At 29.7% G+C, this 27,122-nt stretch overlaps 1 protein-coding gene across 1 annotated transcript in view; it reads right to left on the bottom strand.

The window, feature by feature from the left end:
* The window catches only part of LOC124419195, an 87,190-nt gene that overhangs the window by 4,197 nt on the left and 55,871 nt on the right, over positions 1 to 27,122 (bottom strand). Inside the window, exon 3 of the mRNA XM_046947807.1 lies at positions 22,400 to 22,692. Within this exon, the coding sequence (XP_046803763.1) occupies positions 22,400 to 22,692 (293 nt within the window). The remainder of the gene's footprint in view (positions 1 to 22,399; positions 22,693 to 27,122) is intronic.

Raw genomic sequence — 27,122 nt, 5'->3', positions numbered from 1 at the left:
TTTGTAAAGGGTCGAGAATTTCCATATCTAACTAAAAATAGATATTAAGGGACTAAATTGTTTTAGCTATCTGCGACCCTATTAAAAATTTTGATATAAATCATAGTTTTAGAAATTTAAAATATGTAATATATGACAAAATCTTTATTTATGAACAAAACTCAATGAAATCTTCAACGCTTGTTAAATTTGTCATTTCAAATAAGAAGAAAATGCAAAAAAATTGGAAAGGTCAAAGGGCATCCCGCAATTCCCAAAAATAGGAATGAAAATCCCAAAAATGGGATTTTTTACATTTTTGCCCATAGGGTCCACATTTCTTTCAGGGCTGGGAAGTAAATAGAAAACATATTGAAGTTTCCAAAACTGCTTTCAGTTTTCTGATCCCAGCTTTGGGATTTTAGAACATGTCGCCCAAAGTTGAAGTTTTGATAAAAATAGGTCATATTCGGAAGGACGCAGTGACAACATTTTCAAAAAATAGGACAAGTTTTTTACGCCAAAGCGTTCTGCGTAAAGATACTTTTAGAAAACTATAAAATTGTTATATGTTTCTTAAAGAAAATTTTATTTTATTAATAAAAGAGTTAAGACACATTTTGGGCAAAAAAACGGCAAAAATCTAAAATTTTTTGAATTTTTAAATTAAAAAACGTATATTTTTGGATCTGTAAATGACATTGATCTGAAATTTTTTTATATTATTGGAAATTTGGTCCAAAATTACGCCTGGTATTCAAAAAAAAGGCGGACCAAGGTTTGGTAAATTTTGTATCACTAAATTTTTAAATACTATATACTCGGATATAATAAGAGATAAGTACAATGCGCTTTCAGAAAATATAAAAACCTTTGTATTTGGGTGAAAAACAAAAAATGGCACGAGTTTAAAAATTTTACATGTCGTAGGTACTCTACTTTGAGCCGCCACAGCTCCGTCCCTGGAGCATCTGCGGGGTTCATCTTCAAAACTTAAAACTCGAATACTCCTTGGCTACGCTCACGCCAAGGAGCTGATCCCGATCGGATCAGCCGTTTAGAAATGCCAGATTTTATTTCAAAAAATGTCCATTATGCCCCACTGTGCCACGCCTAACACGATGTATACTTAGCATTGACACATCTGGTTCTACAACTGAAGTAAGAGGGGCACCAATCAAAAAATGTGCTGGAGTTAATACACCTAAATTATCAGGGTTTCTGAACACTTTTATTGACAATACGGGTGACTTCTTTTCTGCCACCTAGGGGCCAATACTGCAATCAGATAGTTACCAATAACGATTGTGGGCCAGCATGTAAATTGTTTTTATGAAAATATGTTACGATTGAGGCTGTTAGTGGATGATGCCTTGGAATAATTATTGGGTGTTGAGCATTAAAGTCAAGTGCTGATTTTAAGTCTGCTACCTACTCTTAACAAACCAAAATTGTCCAATAAAAGGTGTCAACCTCATCAACATCACTCCCATGCTGAACTCGCAGCTCACACACTCATTTGGTTGTTTTCCCTTTAAAGCGATTGCGTAATACACTTATTGCGAATCTTATTCTTATCGGCATCGTAAACTTCATACCAGAGATCGTATATATATATATATATATATATATAATATATATATATATATATATATTATATATATATATAATATTATATAATATATATATATATATATATATATATATATATATATATATATATATAAATATATATATATATATACTATATATATATTATATATATATTTTATATATATATATATATATATATATTTATATTATATATATATATTTATATATTATATATATATATATAATATATATAATATATATATATATATATATATATATATATATATATATATATATATATATATTATATATACGATCTCTGGTATGAACTTTTGAAGAACTTTTTTTCAGCTGCTGATATACAACACTACAACATCGATTGTGAATTGAACAAGGGTTTCTGGGTCCATGTGAAATTCTATGTCGATTTAGCTACGTCCGTCTGTATGTCTGTCTGTCTGTCTGTCTGTGTAAAATATGTTCACGTTAAGCAATATTGGCTTACGACGTAAAAAGTTATGAGTAAAAATTTCGGACTACCTCGAAAAATTACGTTTTTTTCGTAATTCTTCAGCTGTATTCTCAGAAGCTACAAGAGGTAATTCGATGAATTTTGTCTGTCATTATATTTTCTTCCAGAGAGTATGCTGAAAATCATGACAAATGATACACAATTTCCCATAGCCCCCATTCAAAGGTATATAAGTATTCCCGGAAATTAGTTTATCGTCAATAACTCCCTCAAATATATCAATATAAATACAAAATTTCATATGTCAATATATTACAAAAAGAAATTATACTGCCAAAGAAGATTTGTATCGGTCCACAATTGGTCATAGCTCCCATATAAGGTCCACTTCCGAAAATCACTTAAACGCCCATATTTCATTGTATTATTAATTTATTTAGATAAAATTGGACATGAATATGTTTTGTGTATACGCTAATAATTCTACCAAATTCCCCGATCGGTCCATTTTTAGTCATAGCTCCCATAGCACATATTTCATTAATTTATTAATTTATCGTGATAAAATTCTACTTGAATATATTTTATGTACACATTAATCCCCTACCAATTTTTTTCTTGATCGGTCCAGTACTGGTCATAGCTACCATATAAGGTCCACTTCCGAAAATCACATGAACGCACATATTTCATTGATTAATTAATCTATTTGGATTAAATTTGACACAAAAACATTTTGTTTATATATAAATCAGCCTACAATTTTTTTCCGGATAGAGCCATAGTTGGTCATAGATCCCATATATGGTCCACTTCCGAAATTCACTTTAAAGCATATATTTGATTAAATTATTAAGTTATCGAGATAAAATTCAACGCAAATATGTTTTGTGTATATGTAAACCATCCCACCAATTTTTTCCGATCGGTCCATTATTGATCATAGCTCCCATATAAGGTTCACTTCCAAAAATCACATTAACGAAAATCACTGAAACGCATATATTTCATTGAATAATAAAATTATCAAGATAAAATTTGACTAGCATATGTTTTGTGTGCAACAAAGTTATATAACTAATTTTTTCTGGATCGGTTCATTATTGGTCATAGCTCTCATATAAGGTCCTCTTCTGAAAATCACTTAACGGGATAAAATTTGACATAAATGCGTATTTCAGAAAATCACTGAATACTACACAGTTCACTATTAAATGATAATGACAATCGGGCCTGTTGTGCGCTCCTTATCATGACAAAAAAAAAACAAATGAATGAATTTTTTCTAGTTTCCTGAACGTAAATCCTAAGAATCTTCCAATCAGTGTTAGTCAGGACAGTTATTTCCGGAATAACTTCACTTCCAAGATACTTAGATCTAACTTCGACGAATGCCTGATAGTGGCAAAGAAAGTTCACTGTCCTTTCCGCATGCTCTACATAAGTCTGAAAGACAATATATTCGCTCTTTCGTTACCGACTACTCCTGAGTGGGCTGGTACCCATATGATGTGAACCTTACCTCTGGAAGAGTTTTCAGTTAAAGCTTTTTTACAATCCAATACGGTCTTAGATTAAGTTCTATCTCCTGATATAGCCCTTATTGCCTTCTGGCTGTCGTTAAATATATTAAGCGCTGTGTGCGCCATATTTATTCTAATCCACTTAACTTTGTCTGTCACTGGTACCTTCTTGCCCAGGAAGCAAGGTTCGGTATACGTAGAAATTTTTGTCTTTCTTGTGAAAAGACAGATTTCCGTTTTTGCCGGGTTAACATTGATGCCTCTCGGTTGAGCCAACTTATGGCCGTATTTAGAGCCTCCACAGCTCTTCTACACAAGTAATTTGGATCCTTTCCTTTTAAAAGTATTACGACATCGTCTGCATAGCAGACAGGTCTAAGTCCTTTCTCGGTTAGAGTTCTTAGGAGGCTATTAATCGTGGTAACCCAAGGTATTGAAGGCGCCTTCGATGTCAATACATACCGTCAGTGTATATAGTTTGCAATCAAAGGCTGCACCTATGTAGTGGACAACTTCCTTAAAGGCGGTTTCCACCGATCGTCCTTTTACATAAGGATGCTGCTTAAATTTTGCTACAATGTAAATAAAAAACACTTTACTATTTTGAAGATTCTAACTATAATAGTTTTCCGATATAAGATATAAATGTTTTACATATTAAGAATGCCAAGCAAATTATTGCAAAAATTCCCAATTTTTTCAAACATTAATTTAGATTTTAATGTAAATTTTAATAATACAGTGGGGGGTTGATTTGCGGAACTACCTATTATTGCAACTGACTGATTTGCGCAACTGCCTAGTTTTTAACATTACAGCAACTTTTTTCAAAAAATAGTCGCGAAAGGTGCTACTTTAACTCTTTTAAGGACAAAAAATATTTGGAAGTATGTTTTTAATTTATTTTGTTTTCAACAACTGAAAAACATCAGTCAGTGAAATTTAAAATGATTTGATCAGTCACAGGCACCTAAAAAACAGACTTGTGTCTCCCGGTCAAAATTATGATAGCGAAATATAAAATTATTTTAGTAAGAAATATGGGACATTTCACGTCAAGTGAACCAACTTTTGAAATCGATGTCTTCCGATCGCAATGAAATTTGCACCAGTTCTATTGGATAGTAATTCGGACACCAATTTTCAACAAGATCGGTCAAGAACTCTCTGAGTTACAGGAGGTCAAAATTTGACATTTTGGCCCAACAGGTGTTTTTTCTCATCCATGTAACTTATTACCTATTGTTAGCAAAATGTGTCCCGAATAGTTTAAATAGCTATTTATGTAATCTTTCGAAAAAAATTAAAAAAAAATTGGACGCTTTGTAACTCAAGATTTAAAATTTTTGAATTTTTTTGCAAAATCAAAAACTTTGTTGACTATTTTTTTAAAAAAAATGGACCCGTTTTTTATTTTTTTTTTGCTCAGAAGAAAGCTTATGTGTTTTCCTTTAACACCCTTTTTGTCGCTTAGTGGGATGCGAGTGAGATATCTATAGAAAAATGTTTTGTAACTCAAGACATACAATTTTTTACTTTTTTTAAAAAATCAATTTATTATTTTTTTTCTCAAAAGAAAGCTTAGACCTTTTCCTTTAAAACCTTTTTCGTCGCTTAGTGGGATGAGAGTGGGATATCTATCAAAATAAATGTCAAGACCAGTGTTGCCAACATTGGTCAAGCAAAAAAATTAAAAAGGGGTAAAAAAGCGTAATTTTCTAACTGAAAATGGGTAAAAAAGCACTAACGTTTTTTCAGTCAAATATTGTTTATTTTAATAGAAATTGCACATTATTTCGCTCATTTCCTACAAGACTCCAAAATTCGTTTTTTAGAACATTGGGCTGCAAAACAAAACATGCGTCATACTAAAGTCTTTCACCGGTGTGAGTTAGATTTTTAGTAACGTAAGAACTAAAACTAATGTTTGACGAATATTAGATAAATAAGATGAGAATTTTAAAAATATTAAAATGTCATTAAACATTCAAACTGACAGGCACACTACCAACTGGCCAACCGATGTACCCACACCCAAATTGTAAAATTTTACAAAACTTATGAAATATATTTTTTTTGCAAAATCTATATATATTATTTTTAAGTTTTTTGAGTTCTGGAAAAATTGTTAATTTCACTGATAGTGAATAACATAACTTATTTTAAAGTATTTTGAATATTTTGTTTTTTTGTTTTTGAAAAATATTTGCTTTTGTACATTTTGTACATAGATTTTGTTTTGTTTGTCAGTTATAGACCAATCGTCATAAAGTTCGGCATAAAGAATTATAATAAAAATCTTTTTATTGCGAGTACAACGATGAAGTAATCATGGAGGCTTTATATATGAGGGATAGATTATATAAAACTCATTTTTTGTCAATTTTCATCGCTGTACTCATATTTTTAAGGGGACCTCAATAAGGGTGTAGGGTACGTTACCGATAAATCCGAATTAAATTCGGTAGGAAGATTACATTTGTATAAAAGTAGTTTATTTCGAATTTCTCCGCTAAACACGTATTTTTAAGTCAGTAATGAGCGTTAAAATCAATTTTTGAAGGTGACCATATGTGGGGGTAGGGTCAATTATGGACCGATTGCCGTAAAATTTGCTAGAGAGATTTTGGCTTATATAAAACATATTTAAGTCGGTAATGAGTATTAATGTCATTTGGTAGAGAAATTTTGATGCATATAAAAATTTGTGGAAAAATTTAACTCGTTTGCTCTTTACGTTCTAACCCTATCGTGCTTTCAACAGACAGACGGACAGATGAACAGACGGATGGACATGGTTAGATCGCCTTAGAATTTAATAAGGACCCAAAATATATACGACCAATGTGTTACAAACGGAGTGACAAAATCAATATACCCCACTCATCTTGGGTATATGTTGGGTATAAAAAGCACTAAATGCACTGTCATAAAATTAGAAAGCACCACTTTAGTGCCTTTTTGAAGAAAGGCACCATGAGCAAAATTTTCCGCGTTTGGCACACCAAAAAGCACCGCAAATAGTGCTAAAAGCACTAAGTTGGCAACACTGGTCAAGACAAAGGTTTTTAAATTTGCACTATTTTGATTTTTTTAATATTTGTGTGTAAACCTTAAAAATTAAACTTACGCTGAGAAACTAGACACATTAGCCTTTCCGATGGTATGTAACATACCCAACTAAAATTACATAGGCTCGATACTGTAATACCCATAATATGTTAACCTCAGGAATAAAAATCACTTTTTTCTATGGAAATGTTGAATAATTTAATTTTGTTATTTATTTGTAATAATAATTAATTTAATATATAATAATAATAATAATAATAATAATAATAATAATAAAAAGATGAATAATTTAGTAAAATTTAATCTTAATCACAATATATCAATTTATATAATACCTATTTTTACACTTAATTTATGAAATTTTTAAATTTTCAAATATTCATACTTTTATCCTCCTTATATGTCACCTTTATTAGCCGCTTTTTTTGTCAATTCTTTCTTGGCGTTATTAGATTCAGCTACTGATTTCGCTGCTGGCTTCTTTTTTGGCTTTGGAATGAAATCTCATTGAGTAGATGCAGAAAACTTTTTTAATTTGAGTCTTCCATCGACAATCGGTATGAAAGCATGGTATTGAGCAGTGCCATCGATTGTTACCGCAACATCGAATCTGCTCTTTAGTGTTTTCAATGTTTCCTCATGATCCTCTTTGCTACTAAAATCTATTTTAGTTTCTTTACAATAATTCTTTGCCCAAGCAGTCGCATCTAAGATGCGATCTTGATGAGAGCACTGGAGGCTATACTTCGCTGCATTTCTTTTAAGGTTTGCTCCAATACTATCACATGCTCCTTTACCATGAGCAGTACGATGAAAATGCCACTCAGCTGGCATTCCAAAATCTTTTTCATGAGCTGTAAGATTTGCGAAGCTACTTTTGTTTTTAAAGTGTTGACGAGCTCCATCCGAAACGTAGTATACCTTTTCTACTGTAATTTGTAAATCTTCTGGTACTCATAAACACCAATGGTGTCGGATATGATTGCCATACTATTATGTTCCAAGTTTTCTTCTTTCATGTAGTAAATAACTACTGTGAATATAGCTGCTTGGTCGTTATTGAAGTGGAATGCTTGTATGGAATCCTGAAGAACATATTTATAGTTCTCTGCGAAATCAAATGAAATAATGAATTCACCAGACTTCAAATGTGTTTTCAAGTCCTTGAAGAATGACCACTGCTCTTTGACTAAAAAGTCATTTAAAAAGTCTAAAATTTAGCAATCCTCTTCACAGTTCTTCCACAAAATCATCCACATTTAAAATTATGGTTTTCAGTGTGCATCTTTCAATCTGAAGCCAAGATACAAATTTTAACTCCTCAATACATTCTCGATCAAAAGAGTTGATTAAATTTTCTTTGATGGATGTGGTTTCCGGGCAATTCGAACATTCACCTAAGTGGCAAGAAGTTGTAGCATTAGGGCACATAGTCAATTTAAGGCAATCGCGGTAATGGTGCAAATATTCTGATGAATCTTTTAAGTAATTTAAGTTGATTTCCTTCAAGTCCTTGAAGAATGACCACTGCTCTTTGACTAAAAAGTCATTTAAAAAGTCTAAAATTTAGCAATCCTCTACACAGTTCTTCCACAAAATCATCCACATTTAAAATTATGGTTTTCAGTGAGCATCTTTCAATCTGAAGCCAAGATACAAATTTTAACTCCTCAATACATTCTCGATCAAAAAGAGTTGATTAAATTTTCTTTGATGGATGTGGTTTCCGGGCAATTCGAACATTCACCTAAGTGGCAAGAAGTTGTAGCATTAGGGCACATAGTCAATTTAAGGCAATCGCGGTAATGGTGTAAATATTCTGATGAATCTTTTAAGTAATTTAAGTTGATTTCCTTCAACATCAATTTAACATTTTCATTGTAAATACAAACACATACTGTGTGCGTTCCGCTGCTTCCTGCCAAAATGCAATGTTTTGGCCTCAGTTGTGTAAATTTTGTGAATCCAATTTTGACACCCTCGTATTCAGATTGAAATGTTGCGAATAATTCATTCAGGTTACAGAGAACCATTCTCTTCTGCATTTGAACTTTCTTGCCATCGATTCGTACAGACATCCAGACTTTCATCCCTGGCATCAGGCGACTCATATCATCTCGCTGATAAAACTGAGTTATTAGAGATTTAGTATCGTACTCCAAAGTTTTTCCCTTCTTTTTGTTTGGGAGTGTGAGAATCCCATGCTCAGCAACCAAGTGTTTAGCAATTCTTGCTTTTCGTTGAGACGTTCCAAACTCATTCATTGTTTTTGCAGAACTTCATGTTCTTGGAGCAAGCGTGAGAAGTTGAATTCTTTCAGCTTCACTCTGTGACGTTTTTATTCAAGAATCAAGAACTTCTACTGCATCCTTATGGTATTGGTTTCGACACTCATTCGTTGAATTTGAAAAGTTAGAATAACCATCATCATCAACAGTTGTGTCTTCATTCTCGGAATTACTTTTGTCTTCATCTGGAATAACGTCAACGCAAGGCTCATTACTATTCAAATTCGGTAATTCGTTCAACTTTCCGAGCTCTTTCCTGCATGATCCACAAATTTACAATCGTTTTGACAGTGTAGGGAATTTTTATACCCTTCAACTTCGTGAGAAGGGTATATATAAGTTTGTCATTCCGTTTGTAATTTCTATAATATAATTTTCCGACCCTTTAAAGTATATATATTCTGAATCCTTATAGATAGCGGAGTCGATTAAGTCATGTCCGTCTGTGTGTCTGTCTGTCCGTCAGTCTGTCTGTTGAAATCAGTTTTTAGAGGACCCCAGATTTCGGCGAGATCCGAATTTTCAATAACTCTATTAGACATGCTTTCGAGAAGATCGCTATTTAAAATTAGCAAAATCGGTCGGTAAATAACGGAGATATGAGCAAAAATCCGAGACAACCTCTGAAAATTTCATCAAAAAATTGTTATAAAAGCAACAACAACACTGTATATAGAAAAAGATGTACACGTGTGTGTGTATTTGGTTTCATTCAGCTATGTATTTTCTACTAAAATACACAGCAAATAAATATGATTTGCATTTTTTGTTAAAATAAAATAATTTTCCCTTTTTTTTTGCAAATATATTTTTTAATGAATAGAAAAAAGCTTTTAAAACGTTTTCAATTATATGAGAGTAGATTGTGAGTTATTGTACAATAATTTTTATGCGAATAATGTAAGTTTGAAATTTAAAACTAACACAAATTTTTTCCAAGTGCTTTTTAAAACAATTTTTTTTTACGATAAACAGAAACAAAATCTACGTCTCGTCAATGTTTACCAGCAATGAATACGAAAGTGCCCAAGCGCATAGGGCTTGGGCACCCTTGGTTTGGATGCTGTTGGCATCATTGCGTTGCTATTTTTGTTTTTGTTTTTCTGTGTTTTTCGTTATGCATGTTTAGATGTATGTTAGTTTAGATACCTTGTGTATTTTGCGTTTTATTTCGTTTAGCGTTGTTGTTGTTCTTTTTGTTTAGCTTTTGATGTAATAATAATGTAGTCGGGAAAAAATTTAAAATTTATAAAAGATGTTTAAAATACACTATTGGTGAAGGGTATATAAGATTCGGCACAGCCGAATATTGCACTCTTACTTTTTAATTCATTTTACAAAAAGACGAATAAGTAAATTTCATTTTCAACCTTAGCCTTTTTAGAAGTCGTAGACATTTTGAATTTTGTAAGTATTTATGTAAATAAAAACTGATTTCCATATGTCTTCAGAATGACAATAAATATTTTTTTTAAGATCATATAGGTAGTACGTTTTAATGAATGAGTCTAAATTCTTTTATTAGGGTCAAGAAGGGCTTACATACTAAAGTACCTGGTTTAACCAAATGTTAAAAATAATAATAAAAGTAACCACCATATAAATAACCTACCTGTCAACTTCTATCTCTCCATCCACTTCTTAAAGTCAAATGTCATAAAATAATAAACTGGTACTTCGGAGAAGGGCCTTAAAATATTTCCACTTGACTCCAAAAATTTGTTTCTGGGGAACCTGATATTTTAACAATGAAAATCACGTGCGCTGAAAACTACGTCTAGGATTGACTAAAAAAGCCGCAAGATACAAAACTCAGACAAATTTTGGGGGTGGAAAATTAATAGCGGTTGGCCTCATATTGCACCCCTCCAGTGGCTATTATCGGGCAGTTGGTGTGGTTTTTATTTTTAAGGTTTTAGAAACACTTACACACATATATAAACAAAATCAATTTAAAAACATTTGTCTTGAGTTACAAAACATTTATTTTGATAGATATCCCACTCGCATCCCACTTAGCGACCAAAAATGTTTTAAAGGAAAAGACACAAGACTTAAATTAATAAAAAAAGAGTCCATTTTGGAAAAAAGTCAAAAAGGTTTTTGATTTTTCAAAAAAAAAAAAAAAATTAAAAAATTGTATGTCTTGAGTTACAAAACATTTTTTATAGATATCCCACTCGCATCCCACTAAGCGACAAAAAGGGTGTTAAAGGAAAACACATAAGCTTTCTTCTGAGCAAAAAAATATCAAAAAAATTAAATCTTGGGTTACAAAATATTTTTTTTTATAGATATCCCACTCGCATCCCACTATGCGACCATATATTAATTTTATTTTTAAAATATATTGGAATAACTATTTTACAAATTTTAAATTTTATCAATCTTAAGATTATTTTTAAATTACAATAATTACTTGGCGGCTAAGCTATTGTTTATGTGTTGGAATGATTATGAAATTTGTATTTTATTTTTTATGATACTAAAATTTAGGTACCATTGCTACCAAAATTTAAAGGTTTAAAATTGTTAAGCCTTAATTCAATTTTTTAAATCAAATTAAAATTTATTACTTCACCATTCTATAATATCATTCATTCGAATTAATTCATAAGCTGAATTCTTTAGGACTTTAAAAATGTTGAATTCATTACTTGTATAATTCATTCTTTAAAGGCTTAATTCCTTGCTGAATGATTTAAATTTTTTCGAATTCAAATCTATTACAAAATAGCTTTAATCGATTTTTCTTCATTCTTTTTGTAGGGGATTAAAGAAAAATTTTTAAATAAAAATGTATATACATTAGGGGGCTATGTTTTTAGAAATTTTATTTTGTATTTTACAAATACAATTTTGTATTTTAATTTCAGCTAATGATTAAACAAAAAACAAGCCATATATTATAGATAAAATTTAACTAAAATAAATATAGCCCCTATTTAAATTTACATAAATGACAAATCTTAATCGAAACATATTATTTATAAAGTTTTTTTAAAAAATTATAAAGTTTTTGGAAAATTTTAATAATATTTTCCAAATATAATTTTCATTCGAAAAAAGTTTGAACATATAAACAGAATTATAAATATTTCAAATTTTAAATTTCAAATTAAAAAATATATTTTCAAAATAATTGCTATCATGAGTAAATTTGAATTTTCATCTGATGAATCCATCTAAATTATGTGGTTCCTAGGCAAAAGCTAACAAGAAAGGTTATACGAAACCAAATATAACAACTGATATGCATATGTATTATTTAAGAACTATTTTCAAATTAAACATTTATTTGAACAATCCTAATATACACATGTTTTAATATTTGTCAAATAAATTATAACTTATTTTTTTGTAATTTAAATTTTCAAATGTACTTACAGAAAACTTACTATAAAGCGTATAAATCCTTATACTGCAGTAAATGCAATATTCTGCTCTGAGCAAACTTCAACGGATTTGTTATGTTTTAGGATCATAAACCTATGGTCACATACTATGAATGTATGTTTGCATATTGTACATAAATATTATGTATCTTTATTTGCAGCAATATTGTTATAACTAAAAAATAGAAAAATTTTCTTGTGCCCACAACTTGACATTATTATTAGTCAGAATTATCATTCTTATTATACAAACATACAAATATCAACTGTAAACTAGGCTATTTAAAATTTTAACGCACAAATTTTTTTATATAGAGATAAAAACATAAAAATTTATGAACCTTATAAGTTGAAATTTTAGTTTTTGAGATACAACACTCTGGCTGCAAAGGAAAAATTTTTCATTCAGTCTACTACAAAATGAATTTAAGAAAAATTTCGTAATTCAATTTGGAGTAGATTTGAATTAAAGAAAAATTGAATCATTCAAAGTAGAATGTAATTCAAACATGAATGAATTCAGTATATGAATGAATTAAAATAATCTGAAAGTCTTTGAATTAAGCTATTGAATTAATTCCTGAGAATTAAAAAAAGGATTGGAAGATTAAACTTTATATTTCTGAATTCAGATTTTGGTGAATTAAGCTCAAATTGAATTGATTAATTCGAAGCTCTGCCAAAATTTAAGTACCTACCTAAATAAAGTAGCAATGCTACCAAAATTTTTGATTGTTGAAAAATATAATATTATTTTTTGCGACTTCAAGAAAATATTTACTGCTACTATTTGAAGTACTCAACTGCAACATTGAAATATTTAAATACAAATGACTGTACTACTGCTATATATTTTTATTTTTTGTTATATCTTAAACTAGTAATAGTAAATAATTTCCTGTTAGTTTTTGAACATTTTTAACTACAAAGTAATTAATTTTTGTTGCTACAGCTACTTGTAATCTAGTTATTTAAACACTGTATGTACATATGTATATAAAATATTTTTAACATTTCCTACCTTTTGCTTAACAATCTTCGGTCTGCTTTTTATAAGGACAAACGGAAAATAATATTTAAAATTTTGTATATTTGTATTTTGTATCCAAATCGATTATACAGAATGCTTCCGGTCCCGACCATCACGGAAAATCGATGTCCCATGTATCGAAAAGATCGCGTGAACTTTTGACAATTAACACTCATATTGGATTATTTCGGTAAACTAGATTTGAATTTGGTTTTTTATAGAATTTTTTTCATCTCCGATAATTGATGTTGCCGGATAATCAAATTACGAATAATCAGAGTCCTACTGTACTTCTATCTGGAGGTACACAACCATGATGGAATAATAAGTTGAAGTCAATTCTACAAAAACAACAAAAGTTGTATAATTCTGTCAATTATGTTGCCAGAGTGGCCTTTTACCGTAAACAGCGAAAATCCCACATCCCCAAATTTCTCCATATAAAACATATATATTACAACAAACAATTTTTATGATATACATACATAAACATTTAACGAAAATTTTACATATATAAACATTTACTCCTTAAATTATAAATTATTCTAGTATCCTAAAAATAAAATTGTAATTGTACAATTTGACAGTTGTATACAACTTTCATTAAAAAAATAACGGCGAAGACAATTCAACAGCCTCAACCTATAAGTGGTTTTACAAAAAATTTATAAGCTTTTTATATATTATCAATTTCTAGTATTCTATTCACATTAACATTAAACACAAAGAAATTAATTAAAATATCTAGCCAATTTAGCCCAAGCTATGAAATAACATCGTCCTTCATGTTTAATAAAAGTTGTGTTTTGTTGTTCAAAGGCAATTTCATATAAATTTTGATTTTATAAACGTTAGGTGTTAACGTGTAAAACTCTACGAGTTAATTTTAATGTTGATAAAATTGCTACCAATTCAAAAATACAAATAAGAATTTGTAGATGTCGATTACGTCATGCCCGTCTGTCTGTATGTTTGTTAAAATCAGATTTTAGAGGATCCCAGATATGAGCGAACCTTCAATAATTCTATTAGACATGCTTTCGGGAAAATCAATAAATTAAAATCAACAAAGTCAAAATTTGAGATTTGTTATTCATGTTCAGACAGAAATTATTTACAAACAACAACAAAAAACATAATTTGAGTTTTTAAAACCCGGTTAACCGGTTTCAAAAAAATTTAAAAAATTTGGATACAAAATTTTAAATATTATTTTCCGTTTGTCCTTATAAAAGCAGTCCAAAGATTGTTAAGCAAAAGGTAAGAAATGTTAAAAATATTTTACTTATATACATATTAGATGTCTGCACTTGATCAGCAAATACTCTTATTCGCAGTGTCGCTTAAAAAGAGTACTTATTTTTTTGAGTACAACAAAATCGTCGAGTAACTATTTGTCAACTATTTACTCAACTATGTTTGGTGCTTGCAAATACATGTACTCTTTTCTCTCTTATTCGAAAATACTAAGCACTTCATACCGAGTACTCGTTGCGAGGACAAAACTGAACGTTGTACATACATGTACAACGTTCAGTCTTGTAAAGAAAAATAACAGTTGTGCTGAATTTGAGTAAGTTTTATTAGGGATGCCAAATGTAAATGGTTTTTATAATTCACGGTATTCCCAGTTTTTTAACAAAATGTTTAGGAATCGATGTTTTGTTTGGCATCTTGGTTTTATTAACGTTTCGATGTAAAAGTAAAACAGACAATTGTGTAATTATAATACATCTTTTTATTCTTACAGTATAAAATAAAAACAATACAAAATATTTCCCAACTCTTCTTGTTCTTTTGACATCAAATTTGGCATTGTTTGATCAGTAGAAATGTTTTAAAATATTTTTTGAAAAATGTAATTTTTTAAAACCTTGAAATCCTTTAAAAAGGACACTGGATCACGAAATGAAAAAACAAAAATTAGTTTATGTCCATTCAATTTGTAGTTTCAGACGTATATCATCCGGTTCATGTCTAACGAAGAGAATATACATTGTTTTTTTCTTTGTTCTTATCAACCAACATAATATTATACAAATAAATAATATTATTGTATAAATCTACTAAAATATAAAATATAGGACTTTGCTTGTACTATCAGACAAGCAAGCCAGGTGGTAAGATATTAATGGAACTAAAATTTAAAAATTTCAAGTGTCTACTCTCCAGAATACTATGGGACAATAATGTGATGATAAGTTATAAATTTGAGTCAACCAGATTGTGGCATATTAGTAGAAAATAATAATCATTTCTCCAAAAAATGGGTAAAATAACTACTTTCGGAAGTACAACAAAAATACAACTTTTAAGAGTATAATCTCTAGGTTACTTGAGGACAGTAAAGAGACGACTGTAACCGTTCCCGCTTACAAAGAGGACACTAAAGTGACGACTGTCTTCATTCTCGATTACAAAGGGTACATTCGTGACGAATGACCCAAAACATACGAATTACGATCATCCAGGTGGGTAACTATTAGTGGAAATTACTGTCTTTTTCGTATGCATTGACTCTTTGTCGAACTGCTATAGTGTATATATACACAAAACAAAAACAACTTAATTTATGAAATGATACAGAGAGAATATTTTCAAAAGCCATTACAAATTAATGTATGAATACTTTTTATAGAAAGATTTATTAGACAACAAATACATATATCAATACCTACCTACATGCATACATACATATTTACATCAAAATATGGATCAATACATACTTTTATAAACACATACATACATCAATACATACTAGATAATCCGAATAATTTCGATCAATTAAAAAACTCACTATATAGCAGTAAAATTACTATGTATTTTCTACAAATTTAATATTTTTATAATAAATGTTCTTAATCAATTTTCTATAATAAAGAAAATTTATTTGATGATTTTTGAAAAGAAATCATGGAAATAATTATATCGCTTTTATTTTTACAACCAGTTTTTAGGGAACACTGTTGTGTTCTTAAGTATTTCTAATAAGTTTTCAGCAACAGTTATAGTTGAACTAGTGTTCAATGGAACGTATGAATTCTAGAACTCGTCGAAAAGCTTAAAAACAGTAATGTCTTTATATAGAAAAGCATTTCACATAAACAGGAATAATTTCTAGTGTTTGATAAAAAAACTAAACAAAGAATTAAAGTGAAAGAAGTGAAAATAATATTTTTGTTTATAAACCGTGCAAAAGTTATTTTCAATCATAAAAAATCTATGCGTACAGGGAACTGTGGACCATTAGTATTAACTCTGTGTACTCAGTTTTTCATAATCAGATCTTATGCTCCTGTAAAAGCTGAGTTCCTCTGCTTCGAAATATAATATAATATAATTTATATAATATAATTTATTTCAAATCATCAAGAATTGGAAATCTTAAAGAAAATTTGTCACAAAAAAGTAGTTAAAAGTTTTTGAGTCGAAAATGAAACCATTTTAAATCTAATTTCTTTTTCGTTTTTTCTCTAAGTGAGACAGGTAAATAATATAGCTAGAATGTACAGATTCCCAGCTTTCATTTGATACCAATATCAGCATTATAAAATGGATATAAATATTTTAAATATCGTTTTGTATGCTGTCCCAGCAGTTCGATGGGACAGTCCCGAACTGACCACTTAACATACCACTTGTGGTGGCCCCCAGCCACCTGACTACCTAGGTGATCAACCATTTTAACATGGGCTTGTCCTACGTCCTACCTTTGTAATCGAGAATGAAGACAGTCACTTTAGTGTCCCCTTTGTAAGCGGGAGCGGAGACCGTCGTCTCTTTACTGCCCTCAAGTAACCTAGAGATTATACTCTTAAAAGTTGTTTTTTTGTTGTACTTCCGAAAGTAGTTAATTTACCCATCTTTTGGAGAAATTATTATTACTTTCTACTAATACGCCACCATCTGGTGGACTCAAATTTATAACTTATGGGTCAATCGTCACATTATTGTCCCATAGTATTCTGGAGAATAGACACTTGAATTTTTTAAATTTTAGTTCCATTAATATCTTACCACCTGGATGACTCCAATTTGTATGTTTTTGTCTTTCGTCACAAATAAACTCTTTGTAATCGAGAATGAAGACAGTCGTCACTTTAGTGTCCCTTTTATAAGCGAGAGCGGAGGCAATCGTCTCTTTACTGTCTCTTTGAAGGGTGCAGAGTAAAGACTGACTTCTTCGTAGGACAAGCCCATGTTAAAATGGTCGGTCACCTGGGTAGTCAGGTGGCTAGGGGCACCACAAGTGGTAGGTTAAGTGGTCAGTTCGGGACTGTCCCGTCGAACTGCTGGGATGTTTGGCCACTATTGATTTAGATTTTTTGTTGCAAAAATCAACACATTCATACAAGGAAAAAGAAAAAATATTACGTACACTGCAAAAAATATGGTTTGCATTTTTTGTTAAAATAAAATAATTTTCCCTTTTGTTTTGCAAAATTATTTTTTAAAGAATAAAAACAAGTAATTGAAACGTTTTCAATTATATGAGTGTAGATTGTGAGTAATCGTACAATAATTTTTAAGCGAATAATTATAATAAGTTTGAAATTTAAAACTAATACCAATTTTTTACGAACAACAAAAACAAAATCTAGATTATCCAAAAGTACGTTTGTTAGTTTAGACATTTATTCAAAAGCACTTATATAATATTTCGACAAATATTGATTGGATACATCAAGTAAATACATTCATTTTAAATTTAAAATACATACGTAGATGTATTGTTACTTTCTATGAATAATGTTTATACCCTTCATCTTCGTGAGAAGTGTATATATATGTTTGTCTATCCGTTTGTAATTTCTATAATATAATTTTCGACCCTATAAAGTATATATATTCTAGATCCTTATAGATAGCGGAATCGATTAAGTCATGTCCGCCTGTCTGTTAGGGTTGCCAGATTCCGATTTGCAAAAAGCTGGACATTGGGCTTTAAAAAGCTGGACAAAACAAAAGAAGCTGTACATAAAAAATACTGAGAGAATGCTAATTTTGGTTTTGTGTAAATAGTTTCACAGTGATACATCAAAAAATGCAGGGGTTCTCATATACCAATTCCGTTTTGCTATAGTCCACAGAGTATGAATATATTTTTAGTTTTCCGCGATCACTTCGTTAACTTACTTTTTAGAGCAAAAGATGTGTAAAAGCTCCATTTAAATTTTAAAAATCATAAGTACGTAAGCTGTATGTAAAGAAATTTACTATCGCTCGCAATAATAGGTCTTTTCGCGTACTTTCCTGTAAGAAATATACAGTAACTTTATGATTTAGAGTAATTTTTAATTTACTCTCAATCAAAAAAATATCAAAAAAAAAAAATACCCGAAATCCAATTTTTTTGTAAACAATTATTGGTAATGCCCTTTTGCTGAAATCTCAATCGCTAACAAAACACTAAAAAACAAATAATTGTAACTTTGATTTTTCCTATAAATAAATGGATATTTAAAGTTAACAAAACATGTAGTATCATTAAAAATATATTATTGTTTTAAAACTTCATGATACGACAAATAAACTCTTTTAAAAACAAATTTATGATAAATGAATTTAAAATAAATATAATTACAAATAATTTTTTAATGTTCGTGTGTTATTAATTTATATATTTCTTTCACAAAATTTTAAATTTACCAAATTTTTGATTTCTTTGGTTTGTTTACATATTCATAAATCAAACATTTGTTGTAAATATAAGTTGGATATTTTTTACTAGGGAAAAAATATTCAGTAAAATCAAAAAATTCTCTATCAACGAACTGTAATTTTTACCGCTCTCTTACTCTCTCGTTGCAAGTTTTCGAAAGTACGCGAACGGAATCCAATAACAATTGTTGCAAATTGTTACAAATTATCGAGTATGCGAACAGACCTAATATTTATTACGACATTCAGCTGTTCAAGTGTTGAGACATGATGATAGAAGAGGGAAATCATAACATAGTTGTATAACAAATGTACAATCAGAGTTGGCTAACATGATTTGACAAAGATTACATAAAAACAAGTAAGAAAGTATAGTCGGGCGTGGTCGACCATATGATACCCTGCACCAGTTATGAATATTAAATGTGATTTATTTTGCATAATAAAGCATTTATCTTCAATATTCCCTTGTTCCGATACATTTAAGCAATTTATGGATGAAAAACTAATTTTCTGAAAGAGGCTTTATATGGCGGCTAGAGGCAAATATGGACCAAGCCCGATAAAATTTTGTGAATATATTTATATTTACATAATATTTTATTTTGAATGGGGCCCGATCTTTATGAAATTTGGCAGGGTCATCAAAACTTCTATAAAACTTAGTTGTGCCGTATTTTATCGATATATCTGTATATTTAACATAATTATGAGCTCAGAAGCACTTTTCGGGGGGGGGTTCTGTTCTATGGGGGCTAGGTGAAATAATGGACCGATTTTAACCATTTTCAATAGGCTTCGTCCCTGGGTCAAATAAAACGTGCGTGCCAAATTTCTCCAATTATCTAAAATTGCGACCTGTACCTTGCGCACAAGGTTTACATGGACAGCCAGACGGACATAGCTTAATCGACTCAGAAAACGATTCTAAGCCGATTGGTATACTTTTAGGATGAATATTTTTGTATGTTACAAACATCACCACAAATCCTACACCCACTAAAATGGTGTAGGGTATAATTATTTCAGTGTACTAAAAATATTTTATTTAGCTGGACAAATTAAATTTTAGCTTGAAACTGCTTGTCCGATTCTAAGCCGATTGGTATACTTTTAGGATGAATATTTTTGTATGTTACAAACATCAGCACAAATCCTACACCCACTAAAATGGTGTAGGGTATAATTATTTCAGTGTACTAAAAATATTTTATTTAGCTGGACAAATTAAATTTTAGCTTGAAACTGGACAAGCATCAAAAAAGCTGGACAATCCAGCCAAGTCCAGCCAGGCTGGCAACCCTACTGTCTGTTGAGATCAGTTTTAGAGGGCAAAATCCGAACCTTTAATAATTCTGTTAGACATGCTTTCGAAAAGATCGCTATTTAAAATTAGAAAAATCAGTCCATAAATAACGGAGATATGAGCAAAAACCTCTAAAAATATCATCAAAAAAATAAATATTTTATCATGTTTTGATAAATAAGCAACAACACCGTGAATTTGAAAAAGATGTACATGTATGTGTAGATTTATTAGGTTTTATTATGCTCTGTATTTGGTTTTGTTTGTTGGATGCTGTTGGCTTTATTAAGATATGTATTTTGTTTTTTTAGTGAATTGTTCGTATATTTGGATGTAGGTGGGTTTTATTGCGTTGTTTTTTTTTTTGTTTTTGTTTTTCTGTGTATTTTGTTTTGTATGTTTAGTGCCGGTCCACACTAGGAAACTTTCGCAGAGAAACTTTTTCTTAATTCTCTGTTGAAGTTTCTTAAATGTCCACACATAGAAACTTTTATTTCAGGAACTACGTATTAATTGCATTGATTTGTTGTTGTACGAATGAGAAGAATAACAAAACAAAATAAGTTTCCGAGTACGGGAAACTTCGTACAGTGAGAGAGATGAATGATATTCCTCTCTTTCTCTCTCATGCAAAATCAAAAGTTTCCCAAAAAAAGTTTCCTAGTGTGAACCGGCAGTTAGATGTCTGCTGGTTTAATTGCCTTGTGTATTTTGTTTTTTATTTCGTTTACCGTTGTTGTTGTTCCTTCTGTTTTGCATTTCTTTTATTATCAATTTTCTTATTATCAATGACAACTTTATATAACCTATAAACTGTAAAAAAAATTACAAGAATTTAAAGAAATTGTTTAAAAATACAGTTTATAATTTATGTAAAGATTGTCTCAGATAGTGAAAGATAATGCCCACTAGGATTTAGTATTTACTAAAACAGTAGTAAATATGAAGAAATTTCTTCATATTAACTATTTACTGAAATACAAAAAATTAACGAACAAATCTATAATCTCGATTAAAATTTTCGTTGGCTGTATAATAACAAAATTTCGTATATAAATCTTTAGTTTTATTAATATACATAGAGGCAAAACCCTGTATAACGAATGATCTAATGTCAGGCCTTTTCGTTAAATCGAAAATTTTTTATATCAGAATAATTTTTCTAGTAAATATTTTTATTTAATTGACAAAAAACATTTAAATTAATGTATGAAACTATTACTTAAAATTTTATTTCAAATAACTAAGCACAACGCACACATTTTGCCATTTTCAACATCTAGACGGGTTGAAAAATTAGCTGATGGATTTTTGTTTTCTAATCACGTAATTTACTGCCATTTCCTTAATGTAATTCAAATACAATCTAAAAGATGAAATCATGCTGATAATTTCAAAAACCATGCAATAATTGTGTGATGTAAAGATATATTCGTCCTCCTTAAAATAATTTATTTTGCTGTAAAATTGAATTAATTCACTGTATTAAAGTTTTCATTAAATTCACATCTACCGGATTTAAGCTTTTTAGATTATAGTGTATGGCATTTTGTTTGATAGGTCTGATATACAATATAACGAAAATCAGTACTTCTTTGACTTTTACATTATATTATAATTGCTTAATAAAGTTTTTGACATTAACAATATCAATATAAAGGTATATCTTTTTACTCGTTATATCGAGTATAAAATTTCTTATAGGTTGGTTTTCATTAAAGTAAGATTCGCTATTCGGGATTTGCCTGTATATACATATTATTTTGTATTATTTTTCATTTTATAAATTTTTTAAAACAATTTACCAATAATTTACTTACCTCCAAAAAGAAAATTGAAAAGAAACTCGAAAAATAAGAACAAAACCAGTTAAAATTGTATCGTGCGAAACAAACAAATATAATTTTTTTGCCGTGATACTGTATACTTTGTGGTGAGCACACCTCATTATTTTATATTTTTCTCACATTATTTCTTAATTTTTTTAAAGGAAGTTAAAAGGTTTTGACAATTTCTGCATTTATATGACAACCACTTAAATAGCTACTCAATATTAATAAAACAAATAAATTTTACTTACTTCTAGAATGGGCGATGTTGTACTGGGACCACTTATTATCAGTAAAACGTGTGGTCGCTTTCCATAACTTAAATCGTAGTAAATGTCGATTAAAGGCGTCGGACCTAACTCATATATTTTTGAAATAAGCTGCGATATACTAGACGGACCAAGTGCTCCAATCGGCAAATAGCCTCCTAATTGATCCAAAACCAGTCTAATCGTTGATGAGTTTGTGTTTTGTCGTAAGCAACTGCCAAATAAACGGCCCAATTTTCTAAAAGGACCTGAAGTCGTATTATGTTGCAATAGTTCTGCAAAAATAAAAAAATATCTTTAAGAAATCTTTTTTTAATCTTACACATTGTATTTACTGTATTTCATTGTATTTATTCAACAACATACTTTTCAATGACAACTACTAACCGTCTGCAATAATTATGCTTTCTGTATTCTCATATACAAGTACTTTATTTTCGACATATTTTCGAAATAGCTGTGTAGGGCTGCACTGCGTAGAACATTCGATTAACAATCCGAAATCATTGCTTCTTATTTTCCCTGACATTTTTTTATTAAACAATTTTTTTTATTATGCCGAATTTTAAATACCCTCCACCTGAAAGCTATTTTTAAGCTTTATTTAATCTCGAATGCTATATTTATCAATGAAATATGAACGTTTAAAAAATTTCGGAAAAGGTCATTATTAGGGTATTCAAACGATTAATTGTCGATTGGTTAATCGGTCAATTTTTGACTTTTAAAATAAATGAAAATCTCCAAATTTTAAATAACGAATAAACCGAATAATTTATATCAATTAACCTATTAAGAAAAAATTATTATTTAACAAATTGTGTTGTTAATATCTTATGCAAAATTAAATATTTTTATAATAATTATTATTATTTATTATAATAATCTGTATTACTGTCTTAATTACTTTTTTATAATGAAGAATATTTATTGGATGATTTTATAACACTTCAGAAACATTGTAATAAGTTGTTCTAGTTATACCCTACACCACTATAGTGGGGAGGATATTATACGTTTGTGCTGATGTTTGTAACATACAAAAATATTGGTCCAATACCCACCTTAAAGTATACCGATCGATTCAGAATCATTTTTTGAGTCGATTAAGACATGTCCGTCCGTCCGGCTGGCTGGCTGGCTGTCCATGTAAACCTTGTGCGCAAGGTACAGGCCGTAATTTTCAAGATAATTTGATGAAATTTGGACCAAACATGTTTTTTGGCACAAGGACGAAGCCTATTGAAAATGGTTGAAATCGGTCCATTATTTCACGTATAATTACGTCAAATATTCTGCTATATCTCTAAAAATTGGCACAAATAAGTTTTATATAAGTATAAATGATACTGCAGATTTTCGTAAGGATCGGCCTATATTTGACCCTAGCCCCCATACAAACCCCCCTTCAAAAAATGACTTAAACGTCTAAAATTGACTTGTAACCATTTGTATCGCAATGAAACTCAACAAAACTAACTGTTATTTAGAAATATATCCTTTTCCCAAATTTACCGAGGATCGGCCCATATTTGGCCTATATAAAGCCTTATTTAGAAATTTTAGTTTTTTATCAATAAATGGCTTAAATATTTTGGAATTATGGTAATATTCAACATAAAAGTTTCTTTACAAAAAATAAAAATTTTATAAAAAGTAAAAATTTTAAAAATATACTCATGGTGTAGGTTATTATATGGTCGGCCATGCCCGACTATACTTTCCTACTTGTTTTATTTATAAATGACTGACTGTACCCAGTGCGCTTCTCTACACTAAAAGTAAAATAAAGAAAAAACCCACTTAATAATTTTGAAGATTTTAACTGTAATTGTTACTTATTACAATTCGCTAATTTTTCCGGATGTTTATAAACATTTTAATATAATCGATGAAAAATTTAAAAAAATTTTTCAGATAAACGAAATTTTGTATTTAATTCATATAGGAAGTGCCAAAACCCCTTTGAAAGCCCGACCGTTATTCTCTAAATGTTCATATGAATGTCAAAGTTCCTCATGTAGAAATTAAAGATTCTAGCTTTAAAAGTTTCTCAGATACGCGAATGATTAATTCATATCGGAACTCACAGTCCGGCCTTTCTTTTGCAAAATGTTCATATATATAATAAAGTTCTTCTTGCTAAATTTGAAGAATCATGTTCTAATAGTTTCTCATATATACGAATTTTCTATTTAATTCATATGAGGGCTCCAAGACACCCATGATGAAAGTCCGCTCCTTTTTCTCCGATAAATATTAGTAGTTAAGCCTCCTATAAGGTACAAACAAACATACATTGACTTTTATATATAGATATTAGTCAATGCATATTTTAAATCATCAAAAAGTTTTAAAAATGCTGAAAATTTGTTTACAGAAGTTATCATACATCCTGGATGTCAGGAAATAACTCCCCACAAAACAAAAATGAAATAACTCCCTAAAAATTTATTCAGAAAGCAAAAACAACGAAATTTGGGGTTTTAATTCGTTTTTTGGGGCATTATTTCACATTTGAAATGGGGAGTTATTTTATTATGAAATAATTCCTCAAAATTCAAAAATGAAATAATTTCCTAAAAATATTTTTGGGGAGTTATTTCATTATATTACTTTTATCACACGAAATAAAATAACATATGTCTGATAGCAGGCCTTCGGCCGGGCGCAAGGGTTTTGAAATTTTATAGGTCCTTATTCTTAAACGATCTAGACATGTCAGTCAGTCAGTCTCTTAAAAGAACGATAGGACCTAAACTATTGTTGCAGATTGATTGGTATTCAAAACAATCAAAATCTGTTTACATTTCGACATGGTCTACATGGAGGACATGGTTCGCTTTAGAAAATGACCAACGTTCATAACAGGCTTAAAAATACTAGTATTTTTATGAAATTATACTTAAATTTTTTATGAACCAAAATTTCATATAAATCGGCAAATTGAAATTATTTTAAGTATTGTATTATCTTTATATTATATATTTTTTTATTTTTTTAGAGACTGTAATTTCACTGATTCGATAAAATTAATTTTGATTTCGATACACATTTTAAACGAAATTTTGATCACCTTGGGTCATAATATGATCATGTATAACAATATTATGATAAATACAAAAATATCATGATACAATATTTTGACGGTATTTAATCATAATATGATATTTTAAAATTGTTACAACAACGATAATATGTTTATACTACAATCATATTTTTAACCACAGCCATGCTTTTCTCTGCGTGCCCTTACAGAGAATTATATCATTGTCAATGAATCGTTTAAAAACCAAAAACAAAGGTATTAAGATATATGCATTTCACAAAAATAGTTTGTTATTAGAAATTTATCACTTTCTGGGTTTCGGAATTAGTTGATAATTGGCCCAATTGCTAATTAAAGACCCTTTTCAAAAAATGGATGTTCATATTTTGGTTTTAAATGTTATAAATTTATTACTTTTTAATCCTGAATGCGTTTTTCATTTAAGAAAAAAGTTCTTGAAAACCGAACAAAGTTCGGGTTTGGCCGAACTTTCAAATTTACCGAAGTCCGGGTTCGATGTTCGGTACCGAACGAAAATTTGAGTTCAGTCGGACTCTTATAGATATATATGTGATTTTAAGTTATTTTCAAAAGCGTACCTTATATGGAAGCTATGACCAATTGTGGACTGATTCAGAAAAAAATTTGCTGAATGATTTATTCACATACATAATATATTCAAGTCGAAAATTATTTCAATAGCTTTATTACTAATAAAATATGTGCTTTTAAAAGATTATTGGATCTATGATCAATTACGGGCCGAGCGTTAACTATCAATGAAATATGTGCGTTTAAGTGATTTTCAGAAGTGGATATTATGTGACAGCTATGATCAATTGCGGAACGATTTGGATCTACATTGGTAATAAAATGTCTATAACAATCGATACATGCAAAGTATCGATTGTTATAGTTTTTATCAAAATTTTAGCTCATTATAACGCAAGTTTTTACTAGGTGTGTTTTATTTTACTAGCACAATTAAAATATTTCAATTCGATAGAAATCAAATTTAATGTCAAAACTCGTAATTTGTTTTGAAATCAATTCGATGTCAAAATTGGTAAATTGTTCTGAAACGAGTACGTATAAGATTTGTTTATTATTCGCTTTTAAATTATTCTATTAAAAATCTACCAAATGACACGAATAATATTTTGTTATTTAACTAAAAACTTAAAAGTTGTAGCAAAAAACAACTTAGAGTTTTTATTCGGCTATGTCGAACCCTTTAAAAAACAGTCAGTACAAAAAGGCTACTTTTAATCACTTACTTCGAACCCAACATGCCAAAAGTAGCCAAAAGTTCCCTTTTATGGGTTCTCACCTAATTCAGACTCTACATACTTAATTTCGTATTTCTAAGTTCAATATTGTAGAAAATTCAAAAAGTATCTTTTAAAAAACAAAAAAGTACCAAAAAATAAATTTTTTCGGTTCTCACCTAATTGGGACTCTATAGACTTAATTTCATCTTACTAAGTTCAATATTATAGATAATTTAAAAAGTACTTCGATGTGTTCTCATCTAATCCGGGATCTTCCCGAAAGCATGTCTAACAGAATTATTGAGATTCGGATCTCGCCGATATCTCGGGTCCTCTAAAAACTGATTTCAACAAACATTCAGACATCGACAGATGCAGAATATGT

Source organism: Lucilia cuprina, chromosome 4, assembly GCF_022045245.1.
Source record: "Lucilia cuprina isolate Lc7/37 chromosome 4, ASM2204524v1, whole genome shotgun sequence".
NCBI classification, from domain to species: Eukaryota; Metazoa; Arthropoda; class Insecta; order Diptera; family Calliphoridae; genus Lucilia; species Lucilia cuprina.
Note: the sequence above shows the minus strand (reverse complement) of the source record. Positions and strands in the feature narration are given on the sequence as shown.